Below are 23764 nucleotides of genomic sequence, written 5' to 3' on the forward strand. Positions count from 1 at the left end.
GCCTCTGACTCTCTGAAGTAACGCCAGCTTGGTTGGGGGAGGTGAGGGAGCGCAGCACAAGTCTTAGCTTTTTTATCTGGCAGGCTTGGTGGGGTGGGAGAGGGAATGACCTTGCATATACTCACAAAGGTATTTTCCTCGTGCGTTGCTGATCAGTGAATGCAGAAGTTTTATACTGTTCTGCCTTATTTTAACGTTATTCAGACACACATATATATATATATATATTTCATTTTCGTTACACATTTCTTTAATACAGTCGGTTCCAGTACCTTTTCATTACCTAACATTATGTTCACTACATTGTGTGCGTATTGTATGTACATTAGACGTTATACGAGGGATATCTAGGTTATGGCCTACAGAGATTGATGCTCGCCGCTTTGGGTGATTCAAAACATATATGAGTTCAAGTTTCTACATACTATTGAAAAACACTTTTACAAATAGAGGTTACACGTTTGGTCAACATCTTTTCTCCGTGGTTATAGCAGCATTAGTCCAGACCTGGAGGGATATCATATAACGTTACATTTTTATGGTTCGTTCACATTTTAAACAGAGGTAGTTCATTAATACCAATACTTGAACTATTTTCTACCTTCTTCAGATAGTGATGCTTCAGCTTTTTTCCCCGTTGCCCCGGCCTTGCGGTCCGGGTCATACGGGGTGCAATATCACATTGTTACTAATATAATGTTGCCGTGTTGGCATCTCGGGTTAGCTCATCTCCGACTTTCTCATGGGAACGCGCTCGCAGCGGATCTGCCAGGGCTGCTGAGGCGGCAGAGATGCATGAAAGGCCCTCCAAAGGTGGGGGCCTCGTTACAGTGTGCTGAACTCACACCATGTTTGCTGTGCACGATGGCGTCTAGGCCTAACTTAAGTTTCGGTAAATGCAAAGACAGGGTGCGTGTGGGCAATGTCGTCGGCGGGTGAACCCCCCTCCACCTGGGCCCGGGTGGCATGAGGGTGCTCCCACCGAGCCATGGTCCTCACCTGGGGAGGGAGCTGTAGGTGAGGAGGGCCTCGTGGCCATTCCTCCCCTACATTTCCCCCCTTTCGTTACTTAAAGTAACGAATTTCTTTAGCTCTTCTAATCTTCTACATTCTTGTTCTTCTAACACTGCACCATCCCATGCAGGGGTTCCTTTTATAGGCATCCATGCTCTGCACACCCCCCTTAAGCTCTCACCTCTCCTAGCATACTCGTCTGGTGTACATGTCAAATATATACAGTCGCCGGTCTCTTCCAGATCTACCCAGACCTCCTCATACCATTCCAGTTCTACGTCTCGTGGTTCTTTAATCGTGGTGTGCCATAGCTTATCTACTATGTACTTGTCACGGCACATAGGCACTAACTGGTACCTGGGGGTGTTGTCTGTTCCTGTCTGCACATGTACTTCTTGTGTTGCTTTAATTGTACCACCGGAGTTGCCCATTGTCACCATCATCATTGCACCGTTAGGGACTGCATTAGCACAACATCGGAGGCCCACCTGGCACAGGCAGAACATCACAAGGATGATCACCACTATTGGTATCAGGAACTTCATTGTCACTCCAAGCCATGAGGGAACCCAAGAGAAGATATTGTCGAACCACGAGCTATCCTCAGCTCCACCTTCCATTTTCATCTTCTCGCCCAGGTTATGTACTGCTTCAATAACGTGGGACAGGGACCCATTTTCTGCGTCTTCGGAAGGTACGAACGTGCAGCATGCACTTCCTATTTTTCGGCAAACACCTCCATCGATTGCTGTTAACAGGTCTAGGACATACCTGTTTTGCATGGTCATTAATCGCAGAGCTCGTAGTTCCACCTTTATTATGTTAAACCCTTCTTCAGTGTCATTGGCCAACTGGATCAGTTCCCACCGTGTGATCTGGAGCCATTTTGCATTTGCTCTTGCTTGGACACTTGATACTAGTGAAGCAAAGAATGTTTCCACGGAGCTGAACAGGCGATACTTGTCTGGGATCTGTGCCAATAAATCAGATGATGCTTGTGATATGTAGTTCGAGGCTCGCTTGTTCCTTGAGAGCTCTTCTCCTTTCCCTCCGGAGGACAGGACATAAAGGTGCGCTTGTGTAGTTGGAGACGCTGCATTCTGGTTCAAGCCTTCGTTCATCGTGTTACTTCTGTCAATATGGCTTTCGGGAATCACCATTAGTGTTGAATGCAAAGTGGCCATTGAGCAGCTACCACTCCATGATTGGGGAAGGTGCAGGTACGCCTTGTTCCCGCATACCCAGTAGGTGTCCATTAGTGCTGCTGTTCCTTTTTTCATATCTGGGATGGTGAGAGTTTTGTTACAGTTCTTGTTCGTTCCTATTGCCATTTTTCCTTCTCCCTTGAAACATAGTTTGTTTTGTATTTCACTTTGTAGCTTAAAGGGTTTTTCCATCGCTGTTACCCATGTTAATTTAGGGATGTGTTCTTTCCATATTGGCAAGCACGTTCTTTCCATCCACCGCAACTTTTCCGGTTGAACACCCTTCAGTGCTTCTGCCTTGCACAGCACTTCTTCGTCTTTCCATTTGCTTTCGGAAAACAGTGTCCCTTGTATTGCAAAGAAAGGTTCTTTAAGGCAGATCACTCCAGACGCTTGCGAATAGCACGTTTTGTTGTTCTGTACCATTCTGAAAGAGACATCGTGTGCTTGGAAAGTGTTCTTTATTCTACACAGCGTGAGATGAAGGAGACATTGGGCATCCACAATGGGCAATTCTCGTGGCAACAATACTTTAGGTGTGCCTGATGCATGGGGGATAAGTGAGCAGACATAACAGCTCTCATTGGTTGTTTGTTTAGCTGTTGTGCTCATATCTGCATACCATTTATTTGCTTGGTGAGGGTGTCGTGGGTCTTCCATTTTGTCTAACCCTAGCCCATAATACTCATCATACCCTTTTCCACCAGTCTCTCTTCTCCGCCTACTTTTCTCCCTTCTTCTGTACCTTCTCGTTATAGGAGGTGAAGAACCAGGCCCCCCTTCCTCCCTCCCACCCCCCTTTTCTAATTCTTCATATAGGGACTTGTGTTCTGTCATCATAATCACTTTTCCATCCTCATTAATAAACAAGAGATCGTTGTTTGAAATTGGGGCGGGAGGGATCGTGTGGTTGTTGTATGTTCCAGGTTGGGACATTGTGTCATTATCTACATTTTTGGTTCTCCATTGTGAGAGGACAGCAGTGGGTGGTGTAGTATAGTATCCCCACACAAAGTGTGATCCATCCCAGATCAAGAAATCACCTTCTTTGATACCTACAGTCGGAATTGTTTTCGTTCCAGGAGCAAGGGTGGTGTTGTTCCCCCCTCCCCCCTCGTTCATCTCGGTAGAGATGAACGCTATAATCCAGTGTAACACCAGACAAAACATTGAGATGAAGAACACGATAGCACACATTGATAAACCACATTCAAATGAATATGTTAATCTAGCCACTAACATTTCTCTAAATCTAACATATCTATTAGTTGCAGGCTGCCCATTCGATGCCATGATAAATCCTGTTTGAGACACAAAAGTTCATTAAATACAAACATGTAAGCATTTCCACATTGTAACGTTTCGGTGATAAAATATAGGGTTGGGTGAGGAAGGGGGTTTGTTGACAGACAAGGTAGCTTTCAGTCAATATTATTCGTACCTTACTATATATATATATAAATAATAAAAAACATGACATTTTTAAAAACAACAATAATAAAAAACATCTTAAAGAGTACAGGAAGGGAAAAAAGAACCCCACGCAAAACTTTCAAAAATTGTAAAAAGAAAATTTACATATACATGTGTACATGTTTTAGTCCAGGACATTTGTTGCGCGCTAATTGTGTTCACTGTTCATCTCATGAAGCACACAAAATTCCAATCATTCATTCCGCACAACTTCATCGTCCGCTGTTGCCTGTGCCTCATCCTGCACCTCACTCTCCGCAGCGCTGTAAGCTTTACGTACATCTGTCAAATGCACCCAATATCGCAGGCCCTTAACCTTTACTGCTGTAGGCGTGCAAAACACTACCTCATAGGGGCCATGGAAGCGTGGTGCGTTCCACCTCCGCACAAAACTTCTAACATATATAAGGTCCCCAGGCATTAGCTGTAGTGGTTTTTCAGGCAAACCGTTTGGTTCAGTCGCGTTCCCCTCCTCTCTTGTCGAGGGGGGGGCTAGTTGCTTTGAAATTACGCGCGCTGCCCGTGTCAATTTTCGCAGGTATTCTGTGAACTCCTCCCCCAATATAGCTGCGCTTCTGTGTGCATCAGAACGCTCACGGAGAGGCGAATGCGCTGTGTGCATTCTTCTTCCCGTGACGATCTCGTGCGGGGACAAATGGTGATCCTTACTTGGCTGGTTTCGTAGTTCAAACAAGGCCAAAGGCAGGCAGTACATCCAAGTCTTTTTAAGGGAAAAACAAAGTTTTGATAATCTGCTTTTTAACAGGCCGTTTATCTTTTCTACGACGCCATTACTTTGAGGATGATAAATCGAACATAATTTGTGCTTTATTCCCAATAATGTAGTCACTTCTTTAAAGAGTTCATTAACAAAATGCGTCCCGTTATCTGAGCGAATAACGTCGCAAATTCCCCAGCGCGGAAACACTTCCCGCACTAGGAACTTCGCGGCGCCCTTCGCGTCAGGGCGGGCACAAGGGCCTGCCTCCACCCACCTCGAAAATGGACATACAACCACAATCATGTATCGAGCCCCGTTACACCTTTCTCCCATGTCTACATAATCAATGTGGAGCTCTCTGAATGGGCCACTTGGTTTTGGTATCGTACCCCTTAGTGTACGCAATGTCATACCTGAGTTGTAAATTTGACATGTCGTGCATTCTAGAGCTAACCTTGTGACGTGTTCCTGGAGGCAAGGTGTAAACCAATCTTCTTGTATCTCTGCCATTATGTGTTTCTTTGTGTTGTGTGCAGGAAAGTGTAGTTGTTGAAATGCTATTTCTAACAGCGTGATTGGCATTACCACTTTTCCTGAACTCTCTTGTCGCCACAATAAATCAGTCGGTGATTTGCTGCATCCTCTCTTAGTCCACAGCAATTTTTCCTCTGCACTAGCTCCCTCTTGCAGCTCTATTATCTCCTGTGTGGACATCATGTTGTATCCTGTGGGGACTTCTTGGCTTGCTGTGTGGTGCAACATGTACTCTCCTATTTCACCTTTTTGTAGATATGAAGCTGCTTTGGCAGCGGCGTCTGCTGCCGCGTTCCCCAAAGATATAAAATCTGTATTTGCGGTATGAGCTTGACATTTTACGATGGCCACTGCCGTGGGGTCTTGCAGGGCCTCAATCAGTTCTTTCAATAATTCTGCATGCTGGACTGGCGTTCCGTCTGCTCGCCGAAACCCTCTCCGCCCCCACCGGGCCAACCCGCCGTGAACTGTTGTTGTCATGTATGCTGAGTCTGTATATATGGTAACTGCGCACCCCTTGGCGGCATGCAATGCTTCTATTAGCGCTATTAGTTCTGCTGCTTGCGCTGAATAGTGTGATGGGAGGCGGTGTTGTACTAGTATCTCATATTCATCTTCCTCTAATCGTACCACTGCCATACCCACATGCTTTTCTCCTGTCTCCATGTCTATTGATGCTGACCCGTCCACAAAATACACCTCACCCTCGGTCAGGGCATTTTCAAAAATCACTTGATCCTTACTTTCGTCACCTGTGTACGTGGCGCAGTTGTGGTTTTGCATGTCCTCTATGGTGCATGCCTCTGTGATGAATGTGGCTGGGTTCACTGTTTTACATCTTACTATATGGATGTTAGCGCTGGACAGTATTATCTCATATGCTGTGGCGCGTTGTGTTGTCAATGTGCTCTTTGTTCGCTCTAATATTGCAAAAAGTGAGTGTTCCACAAACAGTGTCACCGGGCAGCCCATTACTATCGTGGCACTTTTTTCAATTGCGAACGCGGCTGCAGCTAGGGATTGCTCGCAGGCGAAATGACCTTGCATTACTGCGTCTAGGGTGCCGCTGTAGTAAGCTAGTGGTTTGTGCCCTAAGGATGTTTTCTGTGTCAGTACTGCTGTCATCAATGTTCCTTTGCAGTGTGAAAATAAGAAGAATTCGCGCCCATAATCTGGGTTTGCTAGTACTGGAGCGCTTGATATCAGCTCTTTTAGTGAGTTAAATGCTGTGTTCATCACCTCTGTCCATTCTATGTGTTTGTGTTCTTGTTGTGCTTCTTTCAGTGCCTGTAGCAGGGGCCTTGTGTACGCCGCATAGTCCAATATCCATGCTCGGCAATAGTTACACATACCCAGAAATTTCTGCATCTCTTTTACTGTTTTGGGCTCCCCAATTGTTCTAATCGCCTGTGCCCTATCTGGTATAATTCGCTTGCCATCCTTTGATATCAACTGACCCAAGTATAGGACCTCCGTCAGACAGTATTGTAACTTCCCCTTGTCCACCTTGTACCCCTTATTTGCCAATAATGTCAAGAGTGTTATCGAGTCCTGTCTGCATTCTTCCTCAGCCTGTGCACAAACCAATAAATCATCAACGTACTGAATCACTGTGCTTTCTACAGACAAATTCCCCAGATCTTCATGTAGTACCCTGTTAAATATGCTTGGGCTCTCGCAATATCCTTGTGGTAGTCTGCAGTGTTCGAACCTCCTTCCTCCCAATGTAAATGCTGTCAAGTACCTGCTCTCTTCTGCCAAGGGAATCGAAAAGAATGCATTTTTTAAGTCAATTACTGTGAAGTGTGATGCTATTTTTGGAATGTTGCACAGTATTGTCGCCGGGTTCGGGACTAAAGGGAACTCCTTCATTACCACATCGTTCAATGGGCGTAAATCTTGTATCATCCTCCATGAACCCCCCTTCGCTTTTTTGATTGGGTAAATGCATGTGTTGCATGGGGAGTTTGAGGGCACTATTATACCCTGTGCTAGCAGTGCTTCTATTGTCTCTCTGATCCCTTCTTCTGCTTCTCGCGACAGTGGATATTGTTTCACCCGGGGTAGTATTGCTCCTTGTTTTACTTTTATCACCACAGGCTGAACTTCATGTAGCAACCCTACATCGTGGGGGCCATTAGTCCATAAGTTAGCGGGTACTGAACTCATGTCTTCATCAAAAAATGTATGCGGTGCTCCTACTACCGCCATTAGTTCAACTTTAGTTTGTCTGGCTGTAACTACGATGTCGCAGGGCATTGCCAGTTCCATCACTACTTCACCATCTCCCTCAGTGTCAGAAAATAGCTCCTCGTCCGAGAGCTCTCTCAGGGGGATATTTGCATTTGTACACAATACTGTCCGCCACTCACACCCTTCCATGTCAATACCAATCACGCATATTCTGTTTGCTGATACATGTATTGCATGCAAATCCAATGATAGTACTTCCCCAAGAGCAGTGTCAGGGCTTGCTATGGGACGAAAAAGGAATTCTGCTGGTATTCTCCACTCCACCCTTTTTAGTTCTGGTACTATGAGAGCCAATGTTCTCATGCCTTCAACAAACATCTCCTCATTTCTTGGTACCCCTCTGATCTCTTTTATTATTGTGTGGCCGTGTATTACTGCTAATATACGGAGGGGGCATATGCCTGGCGTTGAACATACGATGCCGCTCCCTGTGAATGATATGGTCATGTTTAGTTTGCTCAAGAGATCTCTCCCCAGTAAGTTGATGGGAGAGTTTTCATAGTACAGTAAGGGTGCTTTCACTGTTTTACCCCCCACTGTCACATCCAATACCTCTGTGTAAGGAACTTCAATTACAGCCCCAGAGAACCCCTGCGTCTCTAACGTTTTATTAGATAACGGGAACCGGCCCTCTCTAATGCATGATTTCTCCGCTCCCGAATCCACCATGAATATGAATTGCTTGTCTCCTATCTGCGCTCCTATCAATGGTTCCTCTGATGCATTGTGGGTCGTAGACAGTACTGGACACGCAAGTGCTCTCTGTGGGCTGTCCTATGCGGGGTGTCTCATTGCCCCCCCTTGATCGAAAATATTCCCCGAAACTACTGACACTCCACTGTAAGGTGCGGGGGCTGGTGCCCCATTAGCTCCTGTGGCGAAAGTATTACCAGGCGTGTAGTGCACATTGTCATTATTCTGTGGGCTGGGTTGTGTTCGGTATTGATGTCCGTGTAGTTGTGCGTTACTCCTTTGTACTACATTGTCTGGTTGCTGGTATTGTCCCATGGGGAGGCCGTAGGGGCTTCCTGGATGGGGGTGTCCGTACTGTTCTATCTCTTGGAAACCGTTGTTTTGTCTGCTCCTACATTCCCTTGAGTAATGCCCCCATCTCCCACAATTCCAACAGCTCCCCTGTGGACCTCTGGGACCCTGCCACCCATTTCCTCCCATTCCTCCATACCCTTGTCCTCCTCTTCTCCCCCTGTACCCACCTCTTCCTCCTCTTGGGGCCCACTCTTGCCACGTTGGACCTCCGTTCTGCTCCTGCTCTGTCCACTGTCGTTGCCCTTGTCCTGCCCAATTCGCTGCTATTCTTCCTTGTATTGCTATTTGCCCCTCCTCTCCTTCCTCTCCCTCCCGTATGAGTGGGAGTCCCGCTACCGCTGCTGCGACCTTCACCAATTTTGATTGCACCAACTTCGCCTCGTCCGCCAACCTTTTCTGTGCTACTTCCCTCTCTCTTTCTTTGATCCGTTTACAATGGTGTACTATTATGCTTTGGATCTCCGGCCAGCCTTTTGCCTCAACACCTGCTATTTTATCTAGTGCCTTTTGCACTTCCTTTGGGAGCCCTCTTTTAATGATGAAGTAAAATAGAGACGTGGATTGGTGCCAGGGCGTACCCGTTTCCGCTCTCCACATCTCCTGCACCCGGAGAATGTAATCCATAGCGTCCTCCCCATCATTCATGGTACATTGCATTACTGACTGCAGATCAGGGGTATCTGGGAAGGTTTCCCGCAGTGCGTCCCACACCCTTGCTCGCACGGTGTTAAAAGAAGCCCCATCATGGCGATCACACTCCAAAGTTACAGCTGGAAAACCCGCTTTAGCCCACACTCTGTCTGCCTGATCCCCTACTGCGGACACTAGTAGGCTTTTCACATCGCCTACTGCCAGCGGTATACCCGCGGTATGTTTCTCAAATGCATATATCCACTTGCTTGCCCCTCCTGACAGCTGTGGTAGTAATTTCATTAAGTTAGCCTTGTCCATCTGAGCCCACGGTATATAGTTTGGCCTCCCACCTCCCCTGTGGAGTAATGGTAGTTGTAATTTCCCTTTTGCCGTTGCAGCTTCCTTTTCCTTAGTCACTGCTGACTCTAATGACGCCATCTTCCCCACCCTATTTCTTAGTCGTCCTATCCATTCATCCTCTATAGTCCCCAGTGAACATGCCCCATCTAGCTCCTCGCCTTCTCCTCCTACTGCCATGCTCAATCTATCACTCTCATCCCCCCCTCCTCTGACATCACATAACAAATCCTCTCTGATCCCTCTCTCTCGCGAGACATCACCAATGCTTCCTTCTGCTGTCCCTACTTCTATTATCCTGGTCGGTTCTTCCTCAATTCTGAACAGTATTTCCCCCTTTTTCCATCCTTCCTCAATTTGTCTACTTTCGCTCGACGCTCTAGACGTGCGTCCAGATTGTGTGGGGGCGCACGCTGTGCGTTCACATATGTCTTTTATTCTTGAGAGCTCATCTCGTGCCACTGTAAGCCTCGACTCTAAGTCACTCGTTAACTTCTCTATGTCCACTCTCTGTGTGCCTCCCTGGGTGCGCTCTCTGGTGTTTTCGTATGGTGGGGGTGCAGTTGGTCTTTGTGGCGTGCTGGTTGAAGGGGGAGGCACATAAATCGGGTCGCTATATCCTGCTGCAGGGGCTGGTTTAGGTAATATTGGGTACAACATAACCACTTCCGCAGGCTGTTCTGTACTTAACTGTTCCTTTTCCTCTCGCGGGATCATTAGTGGATTGTCTGTGGTGGAGGGTAAATCAATATTTGGAGCTGGAGCTTTGGGTGGGGGTACTTCCTCAAACAATCTCCAAAGATCTAATATCTCCTTCCTGTTCTGCCATTTTTTTTCCCTTATACTTAAGGCGAATACATGTACATACCATATCAAGAACGCTTTTGTCAAAAGACCCTCCTTCTGGCCAAATCTGGGGCAACCCCTCCCCTTTCAATTCTGTTAACCATTGATCATGATATTTATTTATGCGTTCAGCATATCCCGGCAAGCTCTTGCAAATGTGTGACAAGGGAGTTTCAGCCCCCATCCTTTAAATCGCTAGCGCTACCTCGTTCGCTTTCGTTACCTTTTATTAGCTGTAAATATGCGTATGTATTCCTTTATGGCACAGACAAGAGCGGACCTCTTAAAATTATCACCCACCGTTATTCACTGCACAAATCTCTTCTCACTCACCATATCTCATCTCCTTCCCATTCCCAGGCACTCTTATGTGATCTCACTTGTAATTGATCAAGTACTGGTTATGGCCACACTCTCTGACACCACCTCGCGGCCACCCGTTCGTCTCTCACACTCGTACGGTGCGCGCACCCTTCACAATGCTTTCCACTCACACTCTTTGTCTTTCTCCTCCCTTTCCTCCCTAACCAGCTGTCCCTGTTTTCCTGCTAAGGTTACTGTGTTCACGTCTGTACGTGCCACTACTGAGTCCCCGCTTTTTAAGATGTTCTAACTTCTTTATACCCTTCTCATTTTCGCCCCCTACCCCGTGGAAATGGAAAAAGAAGAAATAGAGAGAGAGAGCACAATCACTAAAAAATATTCCCGGTGTCTCCTTTTGCTAGACACCAATAACTTATTTCTCACTTCTTCATATATTCCCAGTACTAGTCTAGATAGCACTATGCGGCGCCGCCTTCCACCCCCTCTCGGAGCTAGGTTTCCGTCACTTCTACCACGTCACTTATTTCTTACTCCTAATGGCCATATGCAAAAGAAAGAATAAAGAAAATTTCAAGACCCGTCTGTAGTAGACCCCCGATATTCTTCTCCTCTACCTGTCCCCGTTCTGTTATTCCCAATTCCCTTTCTTTTCCCCTTGACGATCACTCGCACTCGGTACTCACGTGCCCGTCTTGAACCGATACTCTCCGAAACTGGGTCCGTCCAGGCGGCGTCACCGGTAACTCAACGGTCAGCCCCTGGCTCCGGCGAGCGGCACTCAAAGGGGATTTTTTTCCAATCGGGATCCCGTACCCTTTCTCATTGAGTGCGCACTTCTTATTGTGCCGGTCGCCGTTGGCGGGCGGCCTCCCGGAGACGGCTCACCGTGCGTATCCCTTCTCGACCGGAGATTCTCGTGCCACAAGGGGGTCGTTTAAGAAGGAGTTAGGAAAAATAGTTTGGAGATATCACGCTATCGGGGTCACCACTGAAAGGAAGCGCCCCCAATTCAGCACGATCCTCCCCGCAATGAGAGACAATAAGGGACTCTCCCGTAGTGGGAATAAGACCAAGACAGAGTGCGGGTGAGCGTAAGTGGGAGTTTATCCAAGGATAAGGCATGCAAAGAACTCTGCAACCTACGAGAGCGCTCTGCCTGACAATAGCAAAGACAGGCGTATTTCTAATACAAAAAACGTCATCAACACCTAAACACTATAGGGGGCACAAGTCAATTGGGATTGGGTGGTGTCGACTAACTATAGGTGTTGCTGGCGCGGGGTTGGTCTTGGCGGGACGACGTCACTGGTCAGCCTCGTGGGTTGGGTTGGGCCTGGCAGGCCGGCTTGAGATCATCCATGCGGTGTTGATGTGCTGGGGCAGCCTGTGACAATAACGAATACCTTTCCTGTCTCATTTGCCCTAGGCCATGCACACTACAGTTATTCAGAAAATGACATTTACGTTCATTAATAAATCGCTTCACCAGCTTATCTTATAAAATAAACACAACACATGAGGAATGCACCTCGTGAGAGGTCTGGTGGTTGTTGGTTGGGGTGAGATTTACCTGTGTCTTATTGACCGGTATTTTAGGTCACGGGACGGGGCTCTGGGACCTGGGCCGAGTGATACATGTCTGTCTGCTGCGTTAGAAGTTATTATATAGATGGGTCTCTGTGTCTTGTCCCAATGATGGGGGTCGTCCTTACACGGGGTCAGGATTCTTGGGGGGGTTCGTGGGGATTTATGAGAGGGTGCTGGTAGATCAGTGGGTTCATCCGTGGGTTTATTACCGTGCTGTAAATAACACAGGTGGCGGGCTGTGGCCTTGGTTGCGGCGCCGGGGCCTCTGACTCTCTGAAGTAACGCCAGCTTGGTTGGGGGAGGTGAGGGAGCGCAGCACAAGTCTTAGCTTTTTTATCTGGCAGGCTTTGTGGGGTGGGAGAGGGAATGACCTTGCATATACTCACAAAGGTATTTTCCTCGTGCGTTGCTGATCAGTGAATGCAGAAGTTTTATACTGTTCTGCCTTATTTTAACGTTATTCAGACACACATACATATATATATATATTTCATTTTCGTTACACATTTCTTTAATACAGTCGGTTCCAGTACCTTTTCATTACCTAACATTATGTTCACTACATTGTGTGCGTATTGTATGTACATTAGACGTTATACGAGGGATATCTAGGTTATGGCCTACAGAGATTGATGCTCGCCGCTTTGGGTGATTCAAAACATATATGAGTTCAAGTTTCTACATACTATTGAAAAACACTTTTACAAATAGAGGTTACACGTTTGGTCAACATCTTTTCTCCGTGGTTATAGCAGCATTAGTCCAGACCTGGAGGGATATCATATAACGTTACATTTTTATGGTTCGTTCACATTTTAAACAGAGGTAGTTCATTAATACCAATACTTGAACTATTTTCTACCTTCTTCAGATAGTGATGCTTCAGCTTTTTTCCCCGTTGCCCCGGCCTTGCGGTCCGGGTCATACGGGGTGCAATATCACATTGTTACTAATATAATGTTGCCGTGTTGGCATCTCGGGTTAGCTCATCTCCGACTTTCTCATGGGAACGCGCTCGCAGCGGATCTGCCAGGGCTGCTGAGGCGGCAGAGATGCATGAAAGGCCCTCCAAAGGTGGGGGCCTCGTTACAGTGTGCTGAACTCACACCATGTTTGCTGTGCACGATGGCGTCTAGGCCTAACTTAAGTTTCGGTAAATGCAAAGACAGGGTGCGTGTGGGCAATGTCGTCGGCGGGTGAACCCCCCTCCACCTGGGCCCGGGTGGCATGAGGGTGCTCCCACCGAGCCATGGTCCTCACCTGGGGAGGGAGCTGTAGGTGAGGAGGGCCTCGTGGCCATTCCTCCCCTACAGTAGACAAGAACATTGTGTGTTTCTTTTTAGAATTGTGGCCTTTGGAACTTGGGTGAGGAACACTGAGTACTGACTGGAAGCCTTTCATTTCAAGGTCATTTAAATTGGATGATTTGGAACTTGGAGAAGGGAAACCCAAGTCCTGGAGAGACTATTACATGTTAATGCTCAGAAAAGGAATCTTGAGACTTTACTTTGTTGAACTGTTTCACACTTGGGGAAGGGAACTGCAAGAGAGCTGCGAGCTTGAAGAAGCTCAGGACTTTGTGTTGAACACTGTTTTCATTTTGGTTGTTGACATCCCTACACATTGTATAGTTATAGTTGTGAGGGCAGGCATATGTTTTGGACACACCAAGATTCCTATGTTGAACTCTTTGGCTCACACTTTCCTTATTTTTATTTAGGGAATGGAAATCCCACCTTAGCAAAGCGCAAGTCAGGCCTTTATCCATCCTGACATTGAAGTTAATAAACTTGGTTATTTTGAATTCAGAATCTGTTGTCTGTGTCCTTCTTCACAATGCCTTAACACTAAGTCACTTAATGCGAGAATAGTCAATCCTAAATCTGATAGCAAAGACATTTTTAAAATATTAAAGAAGCAATCGCATACTCCTGGCCCCATGCAAGAACTCATTCTCAAAAACGAGCCTTGGTGCACAGAAATTCAGCAAGCTCTGTTTAACAAATTAGAAAAATTCAGAGAGGTAACAGAGAAAAAACTCACTCTGAGTACTGAGTAAACAAGAACTTGAAGACAATGTATACACTCCTGCTACTAAGGACAAGGAGCACCCAACCTTCAACTTCATGCCCATCTCGGAAGAAGAACTAGCTAAAACCATTGCTCAACTTAAAAGTACGAGTTGTAAGGGAGACCCTTGCTCCTCTATCATGATTAAGGAGTGCTCCACTATTCTAATTCTGGCACTAACCAAATTTGTCAATGCCTCTTTTGCTCAAAATAGGGTCCCAGACAATATAGAAAATGCCTGGATTACTCCACTTTTGAAGAAGCCTAATCTCTGTCCACTAACACAGTTTAACTACAGACCCATTAATAATACCACCTTCTTTTTAAAAATCCTCGACAGAGTGGCCTACAATCAAATCTCAATATATTTACAGCAGCATCAAATTCTTTATGACTACCAATCAGGTTTTCAAATTAATCACGGAACCGAGACGGCTCTCCGAGCCTTCGAATCACATCTCCTTCAAGGTATGGACAAAGGGCAAATCTCCCTACTTATGATTCTCGACCTCTTGGCAGCCTTTGACCTGGTGGACCATGCTATACTGTCCAAGAGGTTAAAGGATAATGCCAAGTTCTCCACGGAGGCGACCCGATGGATCTCCTCTTTTTTGAAGGGTAGGCAAGCTAGAGTCGCAAGCAACCTTGCAGAAGCCAAACCTACTACCCTCCTGCATGGAGTCCTGCAGGGAGCAAGTGTTTCCCCATGCTTCTATAATATTTTTATGATCCCTTTCTTTCACATGCTCGAACAGGAAGGGATCATATTTGCGAATTACGCTGACGATACGCAGTGCGTCATCCCCATCTCAGGTTTGCACCGTGAGGATGAAATCCTTAACAATAAAGTGTATCAAAAGATACAAAATTGGATGGTGGCAAATGGTTTTGCCATAAACAGTTAAAAAACTGAGCTTTTGATCGTTTGGTCAGAGGGCAAACTTGAGAAATCGGGCCCGATATATAACAACTTCAATATAGACAATTGCAATATTGAGGTCCTGAGTAAGGTGAAGACCCTGGATATCTATTTAGACAAAAAAAAATCTGAATATGAAAGACCAGGTAAACAGCTTGATCTCCTCCTCTTCCTATTTTATCAAACTGTTTCGCCATCTGCAACGCTTTATATATGAAAACAATTCAGAGACACTAGCCAGGGCCATAATAGGATCCAAACTGGACTATTGTTGCAGCCTACTGGTAGGTATTCCTCTATCTGACTTTCAACATCTCCAGGTAATCCAAAATGGGGCAGTTTGGGTTGTTAAATGCCTTCAGAGGAGAGACCATGTATCGGAGGCTAGAAGAAGTCTTCATTGGCTCCCAATCCGGCCTAGGGTATCCTTTAGGCTACTACTTATTACCCATACATGCCTGGTGGGCCAAATGCCCACCTACCTCAAGGAAGCCATCATTATAAAACACAGCTCCAGGTCTTTAAGATCAGACAATACCAAACTTCTCATCACCATCCGGTGTAATACCAACAAGGCACGGAATGGTGCCTTTGGTATAGCGGCTCCCCCTGGCATGGCAAGCCTTAATGCCCACGTTAAGCACCATATCCTCTACAGAGGTTTTTTTAAAAAAAGCCTAAGACAGTGCTCTTCTCCTAAGGTCTACCTATCCTGATGAATCTCTGAAAGCCCTCTCACCCAGATGACTCTTCTGCCCCCGTGGTCCTGTGCCTCTCCTAGACGTTCATGTTATGTTCAGTTCAATGTATGTGAGTCAGCGCCCGTAAACCCTCGGGTACCTGGTGCTCTTAATAAATATTTAAACATAAACATAAAGAATGAATGTTGTATAAATGCTGTTGTGTGTATGTGAACGTGAGAGTGAATGAAGAATGAATGCTGCATAAATGATAAATGATGATGCACATGTTTTTATGTGAGTAAATGAAGAATGAATATCTCACATTCAGCCTAATTGTGTAGGCTTGTCATATCTCGATTTTAGCCTAATTGCGTAGGGTAGCCATGTTTTGCATTTAGCCTAATTGTGTAAGGCAGCAATATTCTGCAATTAGCAATTGCAAGGAGTAGCCATGTGTCACACTGCGATAGAATTGCGAAGATTAACCATGCGTCAAACTTAGATTTGTGTAGTTTAGCCATGCGACACATTTAGATGGGTCTGTGACATGCATCAAATATAGATAGTATTGTGAAGATCAGCCAAGAGCCACAGTTAGATTGTGAAATTAAACATGTGTATCACTAGATATGAGTCTGAAAATTAGTCACACGTCACATTAGATTGAATTGTGTAGATTAGCCGCCTAGAAGAGCTTAGACAGAAGCCAATGTACTAACCACCCTGCTCCTGCTCCCCTACAACACCCAATTACTATACAGGCCCACTTGGGCTAGCCAATTTATACACAAACACACACCCAACATAAGTAAGACTCACATAGAACAAACAATCCCTGACACTGGACCGTACCCATTTGGATACAACATGCCAGTGTGCAACAACCACAACCTTAAATACCAGACAAAAGCGCACAGACACAGCCCAACATAACAAATATTCACATAGAAAACAGCCCATGCATAGGCCCTTACTCGTACGGAGACAAGCCAGTGCACGCAATCAACCATCCGCAAGCCAACACACACAGACACCAGTTTCTCCTGGTTCTGGACCTATCCTATCACTCTACCCTCACTATTCAACCCCGTCCTCTTTCTTGTAAAGCCTCGTTAGTGCCTGGAGACTGCCCCTTGGTGGTAGCGGTGCTTGGTATAAATCAACATAACATAACATATAGGCCTTTCCCTGTATAGCTAGGTTATTTTATATAGGCTTGTCATGGGATTATTATGTACCGGGAAGAAATAGAGACTATCATCCATTTCCCAATTAAATTTTTTTCCAATTAACTCTTCTGGGATTTCACTTCATAATTCTGCTAGTTTGAAGCTGGTTCCTTAAAGTAAGTTACTTCGAGTTTTAACAGCCTGACCTGACAGCCTGAGCTTGTGTCATATCTGGATAACTTGTTGTCAGTTGTGTTGTTCATAGTATTGCCACAAAGGACTCAACAGCCTGAGCTGCTGACGTCTATGGGTGATTGGTAGGCATAGCCGGACTGCTGTCTCGGGCTCTGAAATCCCAAATTAACACCACATGTAACAGTGAGTAACAAATGACATGCACAACAAACATATTATTTTGTTGGTATAGTTCTTAGGTTTGTGGTCTCTACAAGGTTCTCTTCCAGCTTGTCTTCGCCCTGGGTTAGTGCTCAAACTACTATTCAGGAATGTCTTCTCCCTGGATTAGCATCCAGACCATACTGACTCTCCTTTTCCATTGTCAGAGCCTCAGCCGTTCCTTCAATCTCTGGGTTTTTTCTCTTTCTTTCCAGCTTCCTCTGGTGTCTGAGTTTTCTCTTTCACTCCACCTTCCCCCAGCTTCTGTTGCTTCAGCTTTTTCTCATCTACGGGTTTCTTTTCACTCCATCTTTCTCTGATTTTCAGTGGTTTCTCTTTCACTTCAGCGTCTTTCAGTCTCCAGGTTTTCTCTTTTAGTACCCCCCACCCTTCACAGGTACTAGAGGATGCCTTGTCCCTACTCCACTGATGATCCAGTCCTCCAATTCACCAACTCTTCAATATTTCATCTAGCCAGCTCTGCACAAAAGTCCCACTGATGTTCTTGAAACTGGCACCTATATAGAGCTCTGAACTGAATCATGTCTCTCTCAGTGCTGGAGATATAGGTGTCCTGTCTGAGCATGCTCATTGGAAGGAATGCTGTGTAGTTCAGAGCCTGAGATCCAAGGCTTCACAAATGTCAACTGCCATTTTTGATTTCGTTTCTGCGTGTTACTACAATCTGTTTAGTTGGTGCATCTGTCTTTCTTTCCACTTCTGGCTGCAGGACTTGCCCTTCATGGAGATCACTCTGGCTGTATCCTTAACTCACCGGGTACGTTTTTTTGTTATAGTCATTTGTGAGACTGAGAGGTTGAGAATAGTTTCTGCTGCATGTGTTTATCCAATTGATTTCATCTGAGGTTTTGCTTACAGGTGACTTTCCTTCTAGATAGCTATGGGGAAACCAATGACTTTCCCCTTTCCTAGAGACTTTCTTTAATGTGAGGAAGGAGTGGAGTACTCACTGTGCCTTGTTGTTGCACAAGGGCGAGGTGTGCGTACTTCTGTTACCCTGGATGGTAAATGGGAGGGATAGGTGTATCTCCCATAACTGTGTTCTCTTTGGGGTGGGGTGGGGGAACATACTTTGGTGAACTGACTGGGGTTTCTGCACAGTCCTCCTGCCCTTGGATCTGTAGTGAAGATTCCACCATCTGCTGCAGATCTTACCTCTGTGAGCGTGGGGGCTACGGGGGAGCTGAAAGTAACCTGTGAGCTGGAAGAAGCTCACAACTTTGAGTTGAACACCATTTCCTTGAACTTTGATATCCCTACACATTTGTTAGGGTTTGGACACAGACAGACTTTTAAGTTAAACTCTTTGACCTAGACTTTCCTTAGCTTCGTTCAGGTAGGGAAATCCCACCTTAACATAAGGTCTTCAACCATCCTGACAATTAAGTTAATAAATATCTTTTGTTTGAACTTTAAGTCTGTTGATTGTGTTTTACTTCATGATGCCTTCACAAATGGTGTAAGGAATGGGATGCAGCTCAATCAATACACATTGGGGAACCCTAAAGTTTGAAAAGCTAAGTGCCAGAGCATCAGACCCCTCAGTAGCTACCAAGGTCTTCATTGGGTTTGATATCTGTACTAGTAGGGATGAGTCAATTCCTCCAGGTGAAAGAAGATTTATACCCACTGACTTGATATTGATTCCACCCCTGATACATACATAAGGCTGGCATTAAAGACAGTTTTAGCATGTAAAATCTAGGGAAGGGAAACGCTGACAGGGGAACTCAAATCTTCAGGGAGGCTGATGAGACATCTGATGGCCCTCCCAAAAGCTGAATCCAGAAAATCTACAAAGGAAGAGCCAGAGACACTTCCCGAATGTAGCTTTCGCTCAAAGAAAAGACCCCTTGTTGGCTGAGACATTTTTGCAAGTAGCAGCAGAGGCAGAGGGTCGTGGAAAAGGGGGACCCTTTTTCATTTTGAAACATGGTCTTCTTTGTAGAGTATATGCCACTTTGGAAGGTCTAGTAAAAACCCAATTGGTGGTCCCTAAAAGTCACAAGCAGGTGGTCCTAGAGATAGCCCATTCCCATCTAACGGGAGGCCATCTGGGGCAGTCTAAGACTCAAATACATATAATGAACACATTCTACTGGCCTGGACTTCACCCTGACATTAAAACATTCATCCAAGCATGCATAGTCTGCCAGAAAACTAGCACATATATACTGCCATCAGTGCCCTTAAAACCATTACCAATAATTGAGATTCCATTTTCACAGATTGGTATGGATATTGTGAGACCACTGGAAACTTTCAAACTGGGAAATAAATACATTCTAGTTATTGTCGATTACACCACACGTTATCCCGAGGCCTTCTCACTGAGAGCAAACACGACACAGCACATCCTGAAACACATGCTCCCTTTTTTCTCCTGAGTGGGGTTTCCAAAGGAGATATTGACTGATCAGGGTTCTACTTTCATGAGCAAGCTTATAGGGAAAGTTAAAGAACTATTGCACAACGACACCCTTAGAACATCAGTGTATAATCACCAGACAGATGTCCTAGTGGAAAGATTTAATAAGACTCATAAGAGAATACTCCAAAAGTTAGTTGAACAAGATGGAAAAAAACTGGGATCAAATGATCACCTGGGCCTTGTTTGCAGTTCGGAAAGCCCCTCAGGCCTCAACAGGATTTTCCCCGTTTGAACTGCTTTATGGACAAGAACCACAGGATGTCCTGGATATGTTGAGAGAAATTTGGGAAGAGAAAGAGGAAGCTTAATTTCCCCTCTCCCATACCGTGATTAGGTTGAAAGAACACATGGGGCCTCATTACACGGTTGGCGGTAAGGGTTTACCGGTACCGGTAAGGGTACCAGTGCCGGTAAACCCTTACCGCCTTACTACGGTGTCCCTTTGTGGGACCCTACCTTAATGGCTGGTTTTGCCAGCCGTTAAGGACGGGACCCGCAAAGGGACCTTGGAGGTAATTACGGTACTGCAATTTGCAATATCATAATTACCGCCTTCCCCATTCCCATTGAGCCCTATGGGGGCAAAAATGGGAATGGGGAAGTGCCATGGTGAATGGGGAATTACTGCCCCCACACACCTTGGAATAGGGTGGTAATTCCGCCATTCACCATGGCGGACTCGGTAAAATACCGGCGGCAACCATGGGGCTAATAGCACCATGGTAACCGCCGTCCGTGTAATGAGGCCCATGATGTTTGTAAGGTCTTTGGTACAGGGTCATATGGTTAAGGCACAAGAACAACAAAAGACCTCTCACGATAAAAAAGGTTTCCCTCAGATCCTTTTCAATAGGTCAAAAGGTACTTGTCTTACCACCTACTTTGGGAAACAAACTTTTGTCCAAGTGGCATGGACCATACAAAGTAATAGAGTAAATGGGTCCATGTAATTATAAGATCTCACAACCAGACAGCCGCCTTAAAACACAAATCTATCATATAAATGTATTAAAAGAGTCGAAGTTAAATCCTCCAGAGTCTCTGGCCTAAATATTATCGTGTCTCTTGCTAGAAGACACAGAAAGTAAGGCACTAATTTCATTTGACCTCAATAACAATCAGAAACAAAATCTATATGAGCTTATAAGACAGTGCACTGATGTGTTTTGGGAAGATCCTAGAAGACTAAAGGGGAATTATCACTATTTCCGTACTCCCGAAGATAAAGTGGTACACCTGAAACCATATCGGTTAGCAGAGGCTAGGAATTAAACCATAATTCAGGAAGTCAAAACCATGCTAGAGGCTAACACCAATGAACCCTCTAATAGCCCTTGGTCCTCCACGATTGTGTTGGTGGTAAAGCCCGATGGAAGTTGGAGATTCTGTATAGATTTTCATAAATTTAATGCCATCTCTGCCTTTGACGCTTAGTCAATGCCCCATATTGACGTTCTGATAGATTAACTGGGTAATTCCTTCTACCTTTCAGCACTCAATTTCATAAAGGGATATTGGCTATTGGCAAGTTCCTTTGCATGGGCCCGATAAAGATAAAACTGCCTTTGCCACTCCCATAGGGTTGTTTCATTTCAAAGTATTACCTTTTGGGTTACATGGTGCTCCTGCAACATTCCAAAGACTCATGGATAACATTTTACCACCATACTCAGAATTTTGCAGAGCCTATATAGATGACATCCTAATACACAGCAAGACATGTGAAGACCATTTGTACCACCTCTATACCATCACAAGAGTATTAAGAAATGCAGGGTTAGCCGCTAATCCTAGAAAGTGCAAGCTGGCCCAATTGGTAGTAAAATATTGGTGTTTTTTTGTGAGTAATGGCACAGTCCAACCACAACAGGAGAAGGTGAGGGCTGTTCTCTATAAACCCCCTACAAAAACGAAGAAGGATATAAGGACTTTTTGGGAATCGGATACTACCGCAGATTTATTCCAAATTTCTCAAGCAAGACATTCAGACTGACAGACAAATTGAAAAATGCTGAGCCCCAAAAGATCAGGTCGGAAGAAGAGAATGAAATCTGGAATACAACCTTGAAACAACCCCTATGCCAGAGTTCCATTTTAGGCATGGCCGACCTCTCCAAAGAATGGGTTTGAACATCCCATCCTATACATTAGCAGAACGCTCTTCCCCAGAGAGAAAAACTATTTATTAATTGAGCTAGAGGCACTGGCAATCAAATGGGCCATAATTCACGTAAAGTATGACCTCTTAGGTCACAGATTTCGCTTAGTGACAGACCACTCTCCTCTAGTATGGATTAGCCAGAGGAAGGAGCCCAACCCTCGGGTAGGGTGGTGGTTCTTGTACCTTCAGCCGTATTGCTTCACAGTTGAACATCGGAAAGGCAGAGAGCAAGGTAACGTGGACTTCCTCTTCCCAGTGAAGCACCCCGGTCCAACCAGAATTGAGGAATGGCATGTGAGAAACCTGAGGGTATTCTCACTCCTACTCCTCTTGTATCCTCTGCACAGGTGGCCAGGGAAAGGCCATCACTCTTGGATCCTGACCGTGGTGCTGGAGAAGCGAGGGAGGATCACCTGGGTTGATTGGGAGTGTGGTGCCCTGGGCTTCCGCCTTTCCCTATTGACGACCAACCTAACCCCCCCCCAACCTTTATGGGCTATTATAAGCCAGCTCCCCTCATTTTCCCACATGTAACACTTGACAGCACTGGGACGAAGAAGAGGCAACTAAGAGTGATGAAAACTACACCCTTTCACCACTTTGGTATTCTGACGAAGAGATGCCTGCAAGGAGCTGTAAGGGTCAGGTATTATGTCCCTTTAATTATGGTCAGGCCAGGCTAGTGAAGCATACACACCTGCAGCCGGCCAAGGGTCTGCAGGTGTATAAAGGGACACCAGCCCAGCAGGGTAGAGAGAAACAGGGAGTCCTGGGTGTGGAGGACCAGTAGGAGACCATTGTAAGGAGGCAGCCGTGGTGGGACAGGGGAAAGAGTCGGGACGCCAGCAGAACACCAGAGGACTTGTGGAACCCGGTGTGACTGGGCTGCATTCCCCCCAAGCCTGGGAGCATGCAAAGCCCAGCTGCTGAGGAGGCCGGAGCACAGAGAATGCTGTCCGCATCCAGGAACAAGCATCAGAGGTGCAGGTGTGAAGCAAGAAACACATGGTGAACAAGCAGTGCTGCACCAGTGGATTTCCCGGAAGCCAGAAGCCAAGAGGAAGTCACGGGAACCACCGGGAAGACACAGAGAAGGTTGGTGAGTATCGGGGAGGCGCTCCAGCCCCGGGGCACTCCTATAGGACTGCAAGTAACGGTCTGTGAAAGTAAGCGATTAAGTACATATTGAATACCAAACTAAATGGAAACTTAACATTGAAACAAAACTAATGCATGTTGAATACCAAACTAAATAGAAACTTAACGTTGAAGCAGACAAAGGCATATTGAAAACCGAACTAAGTGGAAATTTAAGGTTGAAACAAACAAGTGCACATTGACTACCAAACATAATTAAGCAACATGCACACCCTGTTTATTTGCCTGTTTGGCGTCTGTGAGCATTACATCACCGACCGAACTGAATCGCTGTGCTGGAGCCCTCACACTCAGAAGAATCTCCGGCTGCACCAGGGAGAAGCAGGAGCTCCTTCCACCTACCACAGAAGTAGCAGGCGATAGGACTGAGGCCCGTGTGCTATGCCAAATATAAGGTAGGCCAGATGCCTCTCCCAGCCGCACTCTAGATCTTTAGTAATATGATTGCTTTCACCACCATAGTCAATTGCACCTTAGCATTCCAACCTGCCAGCTCGTGCCTTTAGATCTGCGCCCTGGCACCCTGCTACCGTCCTCGCACTTGTCACTTTCAACTTTGCAGCCTAGGCACGACTTCGAATTTAGCAGTTGCCTTACGTCCCCATTGGCTCAAGTGTCCTACCCGAACCTAGGCGCTACCCAACCCAGCCAATGTTCTATTCTGGACTTAGACCCTGCCACACTGTATTACGTGCTGCACCTAGGGTCGCCATCAGACCATTCTTGATTTGTGCCCTCTGATTTGTGTTGTGCCTTATGGTC

General features: G+C 45.8%; 1 protein-coding gene across 14 annotated transcripts in view; it reads right to left on the reverse strand.

Annotated features, from left to right (window-relative positions):
- The window catches only part of GRIN1 (glutamate ionotropic receptor NMDA type subunit 1), a 1139664-nt gene that overhangs the window by 942713 nt on the left and 173187 nt on the right, over positions 1-23764 (reverse strand). The window contains exon 2 of one of the 14 annotated variants that reach the window (XM_069609864.1): positions 1032-3520. The exons of the other annotated variants lie outside the window; for them this stretch is intronic. Within the exon in view, the coding sequence (XP_069465965.1) occupies positions 1047-3512 (2466 nt within the window). The 5' untranslated portion in view covers positions 3513-3520 and the 3' untranslated portion in view covers positions 1032-1046. Of the gene's footprint in view, positions 1-1031; positions 3521-23764 lie in introns of those variants that run through there. 14 annotated transcript variants of the gene reach the window in all.

The sequence above is a fragment of the Ambystoma mexicanum genome, chromosome 8, assembly GCF_040938575.1.
Source record: "Ambystoma mexicanum isolate Mex_15411 chromosome 8, UKY_AmexF1_1, whole genome shotgun sequence".
NCBI lineage: Eukaryota > Metazoa > Chordata > Amphibia > Caudata > Ambystomatidae > Ambystoma > Ambystoma mexicanum.